The sequence below is a fragment of the Dipodomys ordii genome, unplaced genomic scaffold (assembly GCF_000151885.1).
Source record: "Dipodomys ordii isolate 6190 unplaced genomic scaffold, Dord_2.0 Scaffold62, whole genome shotgun sequence".
Taxonomy (NCBI): Eukaryota; Metazoa; Chordata; class Mammalia; order Rodentia; family Heteromyidae; genus Dipodomys; species Dipodomys ordii.
In genome coordinates this window covers 8,742,308-8,759,482 of record NW_012267278.1, presented here as the reverse complement: position 1 = coordinate 8,759,482, position 17,175 = coordinate 8,742,308, and the positions used below count along the sequence as shown (strand labels likewise).

The following is a 17,175-nucleotide window of genomic DNA, read 5'->3' as shown; positions in this document are numbered from 1 at the left end:
GGCAGAACATCCATGAAACTTATCTCTAGTTTAACCACCAGAAAAATGGAAATGGAGCTGTGGCTCAAAGTGGTAGAGCACGCTTTGAGCAAAAGAGCTCAGGGATAGCACCCAGGCCCTGAGTTTGAGCCCCAATACTGACCAAAAAAAAAAGAAAAAGTCTCAGAAAATAATAAAAGAGAAATTCAAAAGGATGAATTGAAGACACTAGTCCAATAGAGTGGAGATCTCACTTTTATTCTTGATGTTTTATACTAGGAAATTAACACTTAATTTAATATCCATTTTTCACAACTGATTTATTAAAAAAATCCTTAATTGTACATAAATTTCCTATGATCCCAAGTTTTATTTATCACTCTCCTTCAAGTCTGAAGAAAATGTTTAACTTACTAAACTCCACAGACAGCACAGTACTACTGGTGTAACATTTAGTCTTTAGTGCTACACTCATATGAGAATTAAGAAACTGGCCTAAAACCTGATTGTTTTTCTGGTTCAAGATAGCTGAAAAAAAAATCTAACTCCATATGAAGACATAAAAATATTAAGCTGGGGTATAGCTATCTCAGAAAAAAACCCTTTTTATAGTAGATTAAAAATGAACATTTGTATTCAATCTATATTAATTATTGCAGGCTTTCAAAATGCCTGTTGACTGTGATTGATCCAAATAACCTTACGTAATATTTAAAAAAATTTTTTTTGCTCAGCATTTCAAAATGGTTGCAGAATTAACTTTAAAAATGTCAGAGTATACTATACATATTGCACTTTTCTACAAGACTGGGTTAGTATCTTCTGTGGAAAAATACTAAAAGTACTGAATATAAAACATTTTAAAAGCAATAAGTACTTGATTAATTTCCCTGAAATTATCATCATCATTATCAAAATCTTCCAGGATTTTTAAAGAGTTGAATCCCCTTAAGTACAATTTTAAAGTAAAATGGGGGATCAGGGAGGGGAAGGACCAAAACCCTCATAGGATTTTCTTTAATGTCCTTTTTTGTCTTACTGACCAAAATGGATTTCAAACAAATTAGGCTTCATGATTCCTGCCTTAATAAAAAGCTAAAAAAGTTCTATTATCCAAAATCAAGAAATAATATACTCATTAAAAGCTCTTAACTTTGTAATGTCTATGTCTGTCTGTAGGTCCCCTTACAGCCCTTCTGCACTGTTATAATCAAGAGATTTTAATCAATGATGTACTGGAACCAAATTGGGTAAAGAACAACTTATTTTCCAAAAATAAAATCACTTCCCAACATGCTTGACAGAAGCAAGCTATTCGTTTTCATTTGTGTCCCACTGAAGACATTACTGAAATTGTCCAATGGTTTATTTCCAAGTGCTCCACTAGACTTCTTCGGAATGTTTTAAGATTGGCTGTAGCTAGAGTTCTGAGTTCCATTTGGACCCTGCTCTCCTTCACTGTTCAAATGGGGAAGAAAGAGATTTTATACCAATTAAAAGATTCATTTTTCAACACCCTGATACACCTACTATCTTCTGAAGGTCATTATTCTGTGGCATCATCATAAAACAAAGATATTCCTGATTATAAGACACCAATGTAGCAAAATTAAAATACAGAAAACTAACATTTGGTTTTATGCTTTTATTCTTCTGTAACTTTTTACCCTAACACACAACAAGCAGTCTAAAAGTTAGTGTCCATTTACACTCAAAAAGTTTAAATTAGTGTATGGGGTTTCATTATTATTACAGGTATCACTCAACATAGAGATTACACCTTTTTTCTGAACAAATTTCCTATAAAATTAAATCTTAACATATAAAATTCTATTTCTACTATTTAGGGAAACCAAAAGTGTTCTTCCAAAAAAGCAAACATACAAACAAAACTGTTGTCTAATGGCATAATAAAATCATATGTAATTACAGCAAATCTTTAAATCAGAAAAACACGGTAATTTCCTAAAACTGAAAGTACCAGTGACTGTGGCAATAGGATTATTGCCTTCTCTTCTCCACCATCATCTTGTAGCTCCAGGCCCTGCCACTAGTGGAGAATCACTCAGGGGATTTCTGTAAAAAACGCATCCAAAGGTAGCTGTTTGAATGACTGCCTTGAACAGCTCCTTGTATAAGTCAAGTATCATTTCCTTCCAAATTGTAACATTAATCAGTTGCAATCTACCATTCTAGCTTAGTGCTATCTATCAATTATCTTTCTGGATGACTAAGATGGATAGCATTTATTTTCCTCTGCCTTTAGTCACTACCTCAAATGATGTGATAGTGAGGGCTGAGAACCACTGAAATAAATGAGCAGATCTTAAGACAACAATAAAAACTTCTTAGCATAGGAAATTCACATTTGGCAAACTGTTATGGTATATTGTGGGTCACTCAAATGCCAAAGTCCTTTACAATATATCAGATTACTCATTAAAATTTTTGAAAACTGTTACTGAAATTTATAAAATAGAGGAATAGCCAGGGTGTGTGTGGCACAGAATCAAACTGGTACAGAACTAAGGAACTCTTTATCCTTGAATTTCATATAAACTTGTTTAACTCAGTTCTGTTTAAGTATATGTACAGTATGTGGCTGTATGTTGAGGAATACCTGTAATAGACCTCCGTTACATTAGGAAATATTGCTAATCAGATGATCAGATTAATTTATTTTAAAAACTGAAACATTCTCTGATGAAGAGGGTGACACGATGCATTGTATACATAAATGGACATGTTAAAATGAAACCCCCTTGAACAACATAACTGATGAAAGAAAAGTGAGATATTCTCAATCTATTAAGTCACTTTAAAAAGTATGCACAAGTCATGACATTTTGGTAGGGAAAGATATAAAACAACATAATCTAAGAAATAAAATAATAAATAAATGAAACCATTAACTAATAATTTAAAATACCTGTTTGGAGGTGGTTTTGGTTTCGGCATCTTACTAAGAATAGTAGCCATTTCTTTTTTCTCATCGAAATTCTTCCACTGCTCATACAGTTTTAAAATAACCCTGATTATTTCCAAAATCTAGAAGAAAGTATTTGAAAAGTTCTCAGCAACAAAAATAAGCAACGTAGCACTACAAAAAGAACAAGTCCGGAGAGCCAATCGTGGCAGCAAAAGCCCTTAAGCCCAGCACTCAGGAGTCTGAGGTAGGAAAATGAAGGATTAAGGGGCCAGCTTGGGCTATGTAGCAAGAAACTATCTCAAAGAACAAAACACACAAAAACCCTACATCACATACAAGTCTTCCTTCCAAGAACAGTAAAAAAGGGGAAACGCTCTATCCTTAAGTAATCAGGTTAAATGAGAAAACACTGATAAATAGAAAGCACTATTTTTCAGCACATTGGTATTTATGTTTTTCTTTCTCATCTGTCATCTGTATGCACCTGCCCAGCCTTACTACTTACAAGTTATTTTTCTTTTATCTGAAGACACTTTAAAACAAAAATGAAAGCTGATTGCTGGTGGCTTAAGCCTGTAATACTAGCTACTCAGGAGGCTTGAGATCTATCTGAGGATCTCGGTTCAAAGTCAGTTGAGGCAGGAAAGTCCATGAGATTCATCTGCAATTAACCACCAGAAAACTGGAAGTGGTGTATGGCTCAAAGTGGTAGAGTGCTAGCCTTGAGCAAAAGAGCTCAAGGACAGTACCCAGGCCAACTTCAAGTCTCATAACTGACAAGAAAAAGGAAGGAGGGCGGGAAGGAGGGAGGGAGGGAGGGATAGAATAAATATTTTAATCATGAAGAGCATACTCCTCTAAGTGTTCTAAACAATGTTAAGGGAAAGTATTGCATACAAAACATTGTTTCAGTTCTCTTCATTATTCCACACGAGACAATCAAAACCCAGCAGAGCTGGGTATGGTGACGTATTCCTATAATCTCAGAACTCAAGAGCCTGGGGTACAGCCCACTGCTGGTGGCTCCTGCCTATAATTTTAGCTACTCAGAAGAATAAGATCTGAAGATTACAGTTAGAAGCAAGGCAGACAAATCTGAAAGACTGTCCACTTAACCAGCACAAATAGCTAGATGAGAGGTGAGATGTGGCTCAAAATGGTCAAGCACCAGCTATGAGTGAAAAAGCCAAGCTCTTAAGAGCACAAGGCTCACAGTTCAAGCCCTAGTACCAGCCCCCCCACCCCTGGGGGGGAAAAAAAGACTAAGACAGAAGAATAAGGGAATCTGAGTTTGAGGCCTTCCTGGGCTACCTAGGAAGACTGTCTTAAAAATAAAATACAAAGGAAGTGGCCCTGTGGCTCAAGTGGTAGAGTGCTTGCCTTGAGCTGAAGAGCTCAGGGACAGCACCCAGGCCCAGAGTTTAAGTCTCACGACAAAACCAGTAACAAAAACCAACAACAACAACAACAAAAGCAACAACAAGTGGGGTGTCAGTAATCCTAGCTACTCAGGAGGCTGAGATCTGAGGATCGTGGTTCAAAGCCAGCCCAGGCAGGAAAGTCCATGAGACTCATCTCCAATAAATCACTCAGGAAACAGGAAATGGTGCTGTAGCTCATTTGGTAGAGTGCTAGCCTTGAGCTGAAGAGCTGAGGGACAGTATTCAAGCCCAAAGTTCAAGCTCCAAAACCAACCAACCAAAAAAAAAAAAAAAAGCAACCACAAAAAAGTAAAACAAAAAAATCATCTTGGCAGCTAGGATCTACCACACTCAAGTTTCCTAAAATTAGCCCTGTCTTTTCTAAAAATAGATCCTATCTTGGATTAACTTTATGATTTCAATATTTGAGCAGAAAAGGTACAAAAAAAAAAAGGAGCAAGCATTTCTTCCCCAGAAATAGTCTGTTATCTAAGTTCACAGTAGCAATTAGTGGTCACTATATAGTTTTTACAAAGTCACAGGCTACTCTGCAACCAAATAATCAAAAGTTGAACACTGTTTAAACCCTAAACCAACTAACCAAACAAAACTTTAAATATCAACATCCACTCCTCTCACAAACAGTATGATTTGGGAGCATGCTCAGTTGGTGCACTATCACCTCCAACTCTTTTTTGTATACTGGTTATTTAGGGTGTCATATCCAGCCTGGGTACATATCTGGAATGAGATCAGCTTATTCTCACTTCCTGTCCCAGCTTAGACGACGTGTGTGTGACCATCTCTAACTCATTTCATTGAGATGCAAGTATTGGATTTTTCTGCCTGGGCTGGCCTAGAACCGCAACCTTCCCAATCTTAGTGTTCCACATAGCAAAAGGTATGAGGTACATGCCACCACACCCAATTACGGTGTTGAAAAAGGATCTCATAAATTTTTTGGCCTGGGCTAACAGCCTTAAACCATAATCTTAGTCTCTCAGGTAGCTAGGATTACAGGAATGAGTCACCCATACCCTATTACAATATGAATTTATAAATGTCCAAGGCTATAGAATCTTAGGAAATACCTTCTCCATGTCCACAGAAAGTTCAGCAAACCACTGTCTGGCATCTTTCTGCTGTACAACACAGGCCACATGTAGGCAAGCTGAAAAAAGAGACAGTTGTTCAAGTTTAACTGTATACATGGTCTCAGAACAAGATTTTCATAAACTGTACATTATCCTCATACTGTTTTAGTTATATTTAATAACTACTACTGATCAGCTCGTCAATTTACTGTGATAAAGATTAAAAAAATTAGTAGACTACATTAAAGATCTTTACATCTGCTCTTCACTGTGCATTAATTGTGCCAAATACCTTGAGAAATCATAAGACAACCACACATCCAATGGGGAGGTTACAACAGGAAAGTCATCTTTGAACAGCAGCACAGAGTAGTCAAGTTGCACAGAAGTCACTGACAAAAACAACAAACTAGCTCATCAATACACTCATGTTTTAATAGCGATTATATTTTGATATTTCAATTAAAAGTAATATTGCCTCCAATTTTTTTTTAGCTTTTACCCATTTTCAGCACACAGGTAAATTAGTGGTTTAGTGACAAGTGACCATACTGGTCAAGAATCAGTGCTGAGATCAAATATTAGAAAAAAATGTAAGGCATTGCATATAATTATACAAATTATACACAATCAACACTAACAAAGAGCTTATAGACAATAATCTATACAATTCCCACTGTTTAGCCTGGCTATCCTGATTCTATCCCAGTTTATGACAGAGTCATAGTCTCTGGTCTGGTTATCTGTATGACTTTGCTAAGAATGATAATGTAGACAGCAATCCAAGAGGGTTAAGATGTGGCTTGGTGGTGGAATGATTGTCTACTTTGTAAGCCCTGTTCTAGTCTCAGCGTTCCAAACAAAAAACAAGATTAAAACAACAACAAAAGAAAAACCAGTGTTTTGGCACATGCCTACAATCCAATAGGCCACTATTGGCTACAGAGGGTCCTTGTTTCAAAAATTAGCCCAAAATAAAACAAAAAAAAAAAGCCACTAAAATGTCAACTGTTTGCCCACGTTAAAAGAAGCAACTTCAAATATTGCAGAAAATGCCATGAAGAGGATTGAACAAATCCTAAACCAGACTGGTGATATGGGGAAGATGGTAGGAGGGTGTTTAAAAAAAAAAGTGAGAAGCAGAGGAAAGAAGAGCACATATGTAAATGGTAACAAGAGGCTGTAGATCTTATCCATCAATTGAGAGGAACAATAAAAGGTTTAATTGGGAGACATATTCTGCATTTTAAAAGGTTTAATCTAGTCAGAAGCAGTGTTCGTGCCTAAAACCCTAGCTATTTAGGTGTTGGAGACTGAGAGGCTACTGGTTCAAGGCTAGCCTGGACAAAAAGTTATCAAGAATAAATCTTACTTTATGGTTAACAACTGTGACCCCAGCTGTTACTTTGGAAATGGTAGGTATAAGGAGGAAAATGTGATCTAGGCTGATCCCAGAAAAACAAAACAAAAATCTGTGAGATCTACATGAAAAATAACTAAAGCATAAAGTGCTAGGGTTGTGGTTCAAGTGGTAGAGCACCTGTTTAGCAAACATGAGGTCCTAATTACAAACCCTAGTACTGCCAAAAAATTCAAAATACTAAAAGCCCTATTTATTAGCTCAGAGTTTCTCAACGTTGGCACTACTGTCATTCTTGCTGAGACTACTAAGATTGTCTTATGCATTGTAGGCTGCTAGCAACAGCCCAGCTTCTACCCACTAGAAGCCAAGTTGTATCCCACTCCAGTGTGAGATCTAATGCCATCTCCAGACACTGCCAAATGTTCCCTAGGGAAAAATTACCACTACCTCCTACCCGCATTGAGACTCACCAGCCTCACTCAACAGTAGGGAGAACACACTGGCTCTCTGAGCACAGGGATGACAAAAACCATCAGCCAGTTAGAAGACTGCTGTGGTTTAGCCGGAAACCGGTGGCTCATGCCTGTAATCCTAGCTACTTAGGAGGCTGAGATCTGAGGATCATGGTTCAAAGCCAACCTGGGCAGGAAACTGTGAAACTCTTATCTTCAAGGGTAAACCATCAGAAAACTGGAAGTGACGCTGTAGCTCAAGTGGTAGAGTGCTAGCCTTGAGCTGAAGAGCTGAAGGACAGTGTTCAGGTCCAGAGTTCAAGCCCCACAAGCGATTAAAAAAAAAAAAACAAAAAAAAAGAACTTCTGTGGAAAGTTTGATGGAAATGAGAAGATGGATATCACTTTAGAGAAGGGACAAAAAAGGTAATAGTCACTAACTACATGTAGCTATTCAGAGGTTCAAAGAATCTAATTGCTGGTTTCAACTAAGATAACTACTTAGTTCTATTCACCAAGCTAAGAAAAGCATTAAAAGAATCATATTTGGAGACAAGAGTTTCAGACAAGAGTCTGAAATAGTGACATGCCAAGTACAGCTGCGTGAAAAGGGTGATGGGTATTAATAACTACTTAGGAATTCAGTCTTGATTAACCAAAAGACTGGTGGAAGCCATGAGCCAAGACTAAACAGAAAGGACAGAAGACCACACAAAGGGCACTTACAGCAAAGACATGGCCCATATTATCTCCTCCTTCTTGTCTACAACAGATCTTAGCATTTCTACCCACTGAACACAGATGCCATTTCAGAATCCTTCCAAATCCAATGTTTTACAATCATCATCAGTGATACAAAAGCATAAATATATACCTAAACCTATTTGTCACCCTTGATGTAAGAAGGCTAAAAAATAAAAATAAATCAACATTTAAGAACTAAAAGAAAAAAAGAGAAATCAACAAGAGTCTAACGTAGTAAAATAGGAAGGAAAGTAAAATAAGGGGAAAGTTTAAAGGACAAAATAGTAGAAATCGCTGGGAAGATGGCTCAGTGGTAGAAGCGCTTGCCTTGCATGCCTGAGGCCCTGGGTTCGATTCCTCAGCACCATATAAGCAAAACAGAAAAAAGCTGGAAGTGGCGTTGTGGCTCAAGTGGTACAGCGCTAGCCTTTAGCTGAAGAGCTGACGGACAGCGCCCAGGCCCAGAGTTCAGGCCCCATGACCGGACCCCCCCCCCAAAAAAAATAGTGGAAATCAACAGAAGGAAAGAAAAGGAATAGAAACAAGTGCCTAGAAAACAATGGGCTATTTGATACACTATAAGCTATCTCATTTAACTCTTAAGAAAATTCTATTATCAGAATCAGCTCCCTTCTTTTTTACAATTAGGTAATCAAAGTATCAAAGTCAGAAACAGTAGGTGATTTTCCCACACTGTAAAGGAAATAAAGTCTAAAGGCAGGATGATCTGACTCCAAAGACTGTTCTAACTCATTACTGCCTCCATATACAGTAGAATGGTAGCTAACTTTACTCCTTGCAAGATAGAAAGAACCACATTTGCTTCTCTATTCAATCTCTGAGTATCTAGGTAGGCCCTAGAATTAAAAAAGCTTAGTCATTTTATGACAATGTTAACAAACTTAATTATTTCCCCTTTAAATAAAAATGTTCTATTTTTTAAAAAAGAAAGTGGGTAAAGTTATTTATATAATTTAAGAAAAAAGAAACTTACAAAGGGGGTAGGAGGACAATAATCCTGATTTGTGACAGCTGCAGTTCATATTATCGAAAGTTTACATGCAAGACTTAGTCTATTACTTTATGGACCATAAAAACATAAAGTACAATAGGGTGAAATTTACTTTAGAATGACCTAAATAGATTCCTAACAACTTTTTAAATAAAGGCACACCACGCTTACATACCTAGAGCTATCATGAAAGGAGGATACAGTAGGCAAAGATCCGTTCTGTAGGTATCATTCACTATTCTCCTACGGAAATATAAATCATATATTAATGAAAACAGAATTAAATAATTTTCCTCCCAGAAAGGGCCAGATTTCCTATCTTTGTGCCTATTTCTCTTTTTTATTACTAAACACAGAAATAAAGATTAAAAACATCAAGGTAAAGGACAGATTTGAAAACTCTCAATAAATTATATAAAACAAGCACCTTTTTCTAACTTGTGAAAAATTAGGAAAATGTTTAATACTACCAAAAATACATTTTAAAGACAAATTCACTCATAATTTTTCCTTATTTTTTCATACAAAATAAAATTTTAGCAGGTAGCAGTCATCAAATAGATCATTTAAATGAATATCACTAACATTTATAGCATTATATTCATTAAAACTTAAGCTAATCTCTTGCTCAACACAAATTTATCTTGGAGGAACAGGTTTAATGACTTTAAAAATACTAAATTTCCTATTTGTCAGTTTTCCTATCCACAAACACAGTACACTATTAATAAACTTCTTTTCTAATTACCATGCAAGGGGAAGCAACATGTCTTCTTGGCCCATGTCCTGCACATACTGGAGCAAAGGTCTGTAAGGATGATACACTATCAAGCAACAATCCTAGAAAGAGTTTAACAAATGTGCATGTGTAAAAGCAGATTATTACAACACAAAAATGGTGTCATTACCCAACTGATTTATAGTTGTGCATTTCAAAATGTTATTTCTCTAATTCATTTTGCTTCCCTCTTATTCTCTTAAAGCAAGTGATACAGCCCTGAACTCTACTGTAATAGTGAAAGCAGTGCTCTCTCTGGAATATACCTTGGTAAATCGTTGGCAGTCTATCAGCATCCATTCATTCCCTTAGAGACTGAAAGTGTCACATCCATATTACACTGAAACCTGAACGTCCATAATTCCCAAATGAAGGAGCAGAATTTTGCCAAAGACATGTCTACCTTCAAATAACACTGCACACATACACAGACTGTGCACATAATTTACAGTGGTTTAGACTTGTTTGCTTGTGATCCTTTAATTATGGGTACAACAGAACAACTTTTTTTCATGCTGAGTAGGATATGTGAATTATTTCCCAACATCAGAAAGGAAACTGGTAATGATGTTACTACATTACTATTATTTCACCACGTATCACCTGGTTTAAAAATGTACCTCCCTCCAAATCCCTTCATTAAATTATTCCTGGCTTTATTAAACATAGAAATAAACTTTACTTCAATTATTACAGGAAAGAAACACTCACCATTAGTTCTAGTAGATAGAATTCACATTCTAATATCTGTTTAAAAAAAAATTATCTACTGTCAACAAGAAGCCTAATTACAAGTCTGCTTGGTTTAAAATAACAACTCATGGACATTTTAGTAATTTATTATATACTCTTAACATTTTTAAATCAAGAAAATAAGCAGGATAGCTTATATAAGAACATGCACAACAAAAATTATTTTACTATTATATAATTCATATAATTACAATTAAAAAGCATTTAAAAAGATGTAAGGAAAAAATCCTTTTTTTGGTGCTGGGATTAAAGCTGTCACATCGAGCCTACCATTACCAGCCCCCGCATTTTCTTTACTCATTTCTATTTAAAATATGTTACAGGATAAGTGTGTATATAGCTCAAGTGATAAGAATGCCTATACCAAGCAATCATGAGATACAAGAATAACAAAGAGAAAACTACAAAATCTTCATTTATTTTTTGTTATTGTTGTTGGTCATGGGGCTTAAACTCTGGGCCTGGGCACTGTGCCTGAGCGCTTCAGCTCAAGGTAAGCATTCTACCACTTGATCCACAGCACCACTTCCAGCTTTTTCTGTTTATCTGATGCTGAGGAATCAAACCCAGGGCCTCATGCATGCAAGGGAAGCACTCTACCACTGAGCCACCTTCCCAGCCCCCAAAATCTTCCTATTTTTCAATACTTTCATACAACAAATGAAAAATGCAATTATATCTAAAACAATTTTCAAAAACATGAAAAATCCCCTGCAACATGAAAAAAGGATATACCTAGCAAAATATCAATAGAAATTCATCTTATTAAACAATGTTAACTTTTCAAATATGCTTTCAATCCTGATCCATTATTGTAGTTCTCAACCCCAGATGCAAATAAGCTTATAAAGAATACTAATGCCAGAGCTTCCAAGTGTAAGAATTAATGATTTAATGTGGAGTATTATTAAGTTTCTAGGTGACATTTGAGGTAGTTCACTCCTGTAATCCCAGCTACTCAGGAGAATCACAATTCAAAGTCAATCCAGACACAGGTGAGGGAGGCATGGGCAGGAGGATTGCAGTTCAGTCTGGCCTAAGCAAAAACTGTGAGACCCTCTCCACAAAATAACTAAAGCTAAAAAAGGCTAGAAGCAGAAGCAGAGCTCAACAGGTAGAACACTTGCCAAGGTGATATAATGGGCAGCACAATTGCTACAATATATTTTTTAAAAATAATGATTTAGAAACTTTGTGCAAGCCGGGTGTCAGTGGCTCACGCTTGTAATCCTAGCTACTCAGAAGGCTGAGATCTGATGATCCCAGGTCAGAGCCAGCACAGGCAGGAAAGTCTGTGAGACTCTTATCTCCAATAATCCACCAGAAAACTGGAAGTGGCGCTGTGGCTCAAGTAGTAGAGCGCTCATCTTGAGCTGAAGAGCTGAGGGGAGGTGCCCAGGCCCAGAGTTCAAGCTCCATGACCAAATAAAATAAAATAAAATAGAAGGCATTGTGCTTTAATTAAAAATATTATATATATTCTTGAAGTATTTGACATTTTACTGTTAAATACAGCTATTTCATATATTGTCTTGATGAGTGATTTATATAATATACTTACATGATTCATCTTATAGGGGAATTCCTTTGGGAAGGCATATGAAAATCTAGTTTTCACTGCAGAAAAAAAAAACAACTTAGAAAATGTCTAAGTGAATTAACTCAATTCCTTTATCACAGTAGAGCATATTAGAGAGTATGGCTGCAAAATTCCGAGTAGGCTCTCCTGACAATGCTTAGGAATTTGTATCTTTTCTTTTAATTATACTTTAAAATTATGTTTAAGTATAAATAATGAAGTACAAAGGAGTTACCATTCAACAAATCAGTTCATGAATGCAATGCATCTTGATAGATATGGTCACCCTTTATCTCTGTAGCTTTATTACTTCCAAGAAGAGAAAGACAAGCTGGTATATAACATATACCATAATTTGAGGTTCAATTTTACACTTTATATTAAAGGATTCTGATGTTGTATCAAAACAAATTCAGAGAGTGAAAAAACAATACTGACTTTTTCATCATGAAAATCATTCTAGTACTAGAATGATACTGTTCTATTCTCCAGTAATTCAGTTTAGAAGGGACATGGGAGTTGTACATGTGTTCACAAATGTTATATATAAATGCCACTTTCAAATACTATATATGCTTGTAAAATAGAAAAGAAGGAGGGAGGAAAGGAAAAAAGGAGGAAAAGAGAGAGGGAGGAGTCTTTCTTTTTTCTATTCCAGGAATTTATCTAAGATACTATATTACACACCTCTTTAGACTCTTTAGACTTTGGCTGTAAGTTTTCCAGACTTTTTCTATTCTTGATGATTTGTACTTCTTAGTAGTACTAAGGTACGCTAAAGGTGCCCCCTAATGAAATAGGCCTGATGTTTTCCCAATGGGATTATGGAGTCTTCAAGGTAGACTAAAGAAGTACCACTTTTGTCATTAACACATCAAGGGTTTCCAATATTAATGTATTTTATCACCACTGCTATTGATCTTGATCACCTGGTTGAGTGAGGCAGGATTTTGCCAGATTTCTCCACTATAGTTACTTCTTTTCTCTCTTTCCATAACATATACATTATTGGGAGCTGTTGGGAGCTGACAGTAAAGCTCAAAGGTCATCTTGACCCCTGTGCTCGCTTAAAGACACGTACAAGGAACTGGCTTACTTAGAAGACAACAGGTGCCCAAGATTGCTTTGCTATGTCTGCAGTTTGTTTTAAATTTTCCTTGTTTTTCTGGACTATAGTAGAATGGCCTGAGTGTGGGGGCCCACGAGGATGCACCGTGCCCCATGTGTGGAACTCCCATTACCCAGGCTGCTCCCATGTTCTGAAGAGGATGACCTTACGAGATACTGACTTTTATATATGGCCAGGAATTAGTTGAACTGCTTCGGACATTTCTAACTGGTGGGACTGATGTTTATTACTGTGTTAGGTGGGGATGTGAGGTAACTGGGACAGGCTCTTGGATCATGCACAAGGGCCTCCTTATCCTTGTTTGGTAAATCTTGCTCCCAAGACGTGCCTCGAACCCCCTGCGTGGCCAATGCTATCCTTACCAATGTAATCCTGTTAAAATAACCTTTACAGAGGAGGGAAAAGGATAACTAAGAGGTGGGTCTGCCATTAAAACAAAAAAGGGGGAATCTGTAGAGCACATGGGCAGCAAAGATGGCGCTGAGAGGGAGTTGAGTGGGCAGAGCCCAGTTTGCTTTATGTTCAGTGCGTAACCAGCCCGTGGAAGCTTAGGTGCATGATAGGGTGTGACCTTGACAGTGGTTGGTTCCTCTTCCTCCCCTGCCATGCCACGTGCTCTTTTTTGCTTTAAAAAGGGCTGCTCTGTGTTAATAAATGAGTTTTCCTGCTTGACTTGACTCCCTGCTGTGTCTGATTGTCTCGGGGCTGAGGGAGGCTGGGGAACGGGGGAGTGGCTGCACTTACCTTTCCTCAGACCCCATCCATCTTGTCCATCTTTCATGGGATGGACGAAAACCCAACAATACATTAGCAGGAAGTTACTATATAGTCAATACTTTAAAAGTAGGGATTTATTAGTCTGAGTCAAAGAGTAGCTAAATACATCATTTAGCATTCAGAATTCTTTCTTTTGTGGTTCGAGAGTAGGTCTTGAACTCAGTACCTGATGCTTCTGCTCACTGGCTAGTCATCTACCAACTGAACCACATCTCCAACCCTCATTTGCAATTATTTTGCACACATGAAAAACATTGGACTAGATTATTATGTACCTCTCAAAAAAAGATGATGACCTCAAAATATAAAAATCACTCAGCTTGGTTCACAGAACACAGAATGGTTTCACTTGTGTAGATCACAGAAATAATTTTAAAGGTCTGAATGATCTCGTCAGATAATGTCTTTTTGCTTAATCTAAAAAGATAGAGCATACCACAATATTAGTAAGTTGTGTACAGTAGTTCTACATTATTTTATAATGTTATTTCTATTTATACCTTGATTCATATACAGCTAAACATCCATCTTTTTAGCTAAAGATCCAAGACCAAGCAACTTGTTCAAGGTTATACAGCTGATTAGGGACAAAGCACAATTATCAAGAGACAGAACTAAAGCCGAAAGTTAGTTTAGTGACTACCCTATGTAACATTTTTCAACTTGGAGGTATGATAATTCACAATTCTCATCGAATACATACATTATAGTTACTACAGAAAGGGGTGAATCTAGCCCAAAGAATAACAATAGCTAGTTAAAACAATAAAAATCGGAAAATGAATTTTTTCATCCATATAAAATTAAGAACTCCTGACTCAATGTTTTGAGGCTGATTGTTACTACTTATTTTTAAAATTACAAGTACTGGGCTGGGAATGTGGCTTAGTGGTAGTGTTTGCCTAGCATGCATGAAGCCCTGGGTTCAATTCCTCAGTACCACATAAACAGAAAAAGCCGGAAGTGGCACTATGGCTCAAGTGGCATAGTGTTTATCTTGAGTAAAAGCTCAGGGACAGTGCCCAAGCCCTGAGTCCAAGTCCCAGGACTGGCAAAAAAATAAAATAAAATAAATACAAGTACTGCCTTTTGTAATTGCTCCATACAACTTAGTATTTATCAAAATAAGAATCAGGAAGTAGAGACATGTTTTGGGAGGTAAGCAAAGGAGGGCACAGAAATGGAGGGAAGAAGGGGAAGCAAATGTAGCCAAAGTACATTACATATAAAAACGAACTATGTAAATTGAGGGTAAGGATAGGAGGGGGATAATGAAGGAAGGGGTGACAATGACCAAGAAGCATTAGTACTCATAACCTGACTTATGGAATTGTAAACTCCTTATACCACTGCTTAATGATTTTTTTAAAGTATCACCTTAGATATGGTTAACACCATTTTAACTTATTTTTGACACATATGCTAGTAATAAAGTTATTCTTGGGAGATATAATAAACTCAACTACATGTGTCTTATAAACTACAAAATATCTGTGTACTATGGAGCTCTCTTTAGATTACATGGTTAAAGCAGAGCATACTTTTTGCACTTACATACAGAAGTAGCAGCAGCAATCAACCTCGTATTAGAAACCACTCCAAATTCCTAGAGAAAGAAAAAGTGGATGTGATCAGATACATAGTAATCCAATAAACATCAGGTCTATTCAAAAGAGTATATGCAAACTCCTTTCCTGTTTATAGTCTTCAGCTTCTAACTTAGGTATGAAATATTTAAATTTCTAAATTTACTGTTCCTTGAAGCTTTCACAATTTACCTGCATACTGGTGGTTCATGCCTATTTATAATCATGAGAATTTGCAGTTTGAGGTCAGCCCAGGCAAAATAAGTTCATGAGACAACATCTCAATCAGCAGCTGGGTGTCATGGAGTATATATACCTATCATCCTAGCTCCAATAGAGGCTGAGTCTGGGAGGATTATGGTTCCATGTCAGCCCAGGCAAAAAAGGTCTTGAGACTCCCTCCATACACACACACTGCAACAGAAAAAATTGGGCATGGTGGTTCAAGCCTATCATCTTGGCTACAACAAATCACAAGTAGAACTGCAGTGTAGGCCAGGTGCAGAACAAAAAGACCTGGAGGTGTGGCTAAGTGACAGGGCACCTGTCTAGCAGTGTAAAGCCTTAAGTTCAAAATCCTGTACTAACTCACAAACTAAGGCAAAATTTTAAATAATTTCATTATTTAATCTCAATAAAAGAAACCAATTCCTAAAGTGACAATGCCAGTTTCTGCTAATAAATCCATTTCCAAGAAAAAAATTTAAATTCTATACTAAACCATAAGAAGCAGTATTCAGTATCTATCCAACTGGACCTGGACTAATGAGCAGATACTTCATATCATGAGAATATATCAAATCTCTGAATAATATAAACTTTGACATTACTTAGAAGACTATACAAGTATCTACAACCTTTTCTGGAAGAGAAAAATAAGAATATATGATAAGACTTCTAAGATAAACTGTCTTTTCCTCTTCCAACTCAATATATTACCACTGCCCATCATTGGAATTATCAAGTGATCCACTTCACATATGTTGTACCATTTAATTTCACATAAAACCCATTAAGGTCTCTAAAGCTTTCATTTCATTTTAAAAAGGAAAAACCAAGATTGATTCCTTATCCAGCAAACAAAACAAAACTATTCACACACTTCAACCTATATCCTTTGTAGGGACAATATAAATGTGTATTTATATTAGCATTTTCAACCCTAGCAAGTGAAAATAAAAATGAAAGCCTGAGATGTATTACTAAACACCATCTGTATACAATTTCCATAGTTAGATAAAAATATTTGATTAGATTAAAAACAAACAATAATGCTACAATCAAATCCAAAAAGATACACTGTCCCCTCCCCCCAATAATTCTTGATCCAGGTCATACTGATGTTCTACCACTTGAACCATGCTTCCAGTTCTAAATAATTGCTTGTCAAAAGAATGTTTGAGGGCTAGGAAGGTGTCTCAGTGGTAGAGTGCTTGCCTTGCATGCTTGAGGCCCTGGGTTCGATTCCTCAGCACCACATTAGCAAGAAAAAAAAGCCAGAAGTGGCGCTGTGGCTCAAGTGGTAGAGTGCTAGCCTTGAGCTGAAGAGCTGAGGGACAGCGCCCAGGCCCAGAGTTCA

At 36.7% G+C, this 17,175-nt stretch overlaps 1 protein-coding gene across 1 annotated transcript in view; it reads right to left on the bottom strand.

The window, feature by feature from the left end:
• Nucleotides 1-211: 211 nt before the first annotated feature.
• The window catches only part of Ccnc (cyclin C), a 26,166-nt gene continuing 9,202 nt past the window's right edge, over nt 212-17,175 (bottom strand). The window contains 8 exon segments of the mRNA XM_013022425.1: nt 212-1,437; nt 2,909-3,027; nt 5,421-5,500; nt 9,170-9,237; nt 9,743-9,834; nt 10,484-10,519; nt 12,087-12,142; nt 15,565-15,616. Of these exon segments, the coding sequence (XP_012877879.1) occupies nt 1,383-1,437; nt 2,909-3,027; nt 5,421-5,500; nt 9,170-9,237; nt 9,743-9,834; nt 10,484-10,519; nt 12,087-12,142; nt 15,565-15,616 (558 nt within the window). The 3' untranslated portion in view covers nt 212-1,382.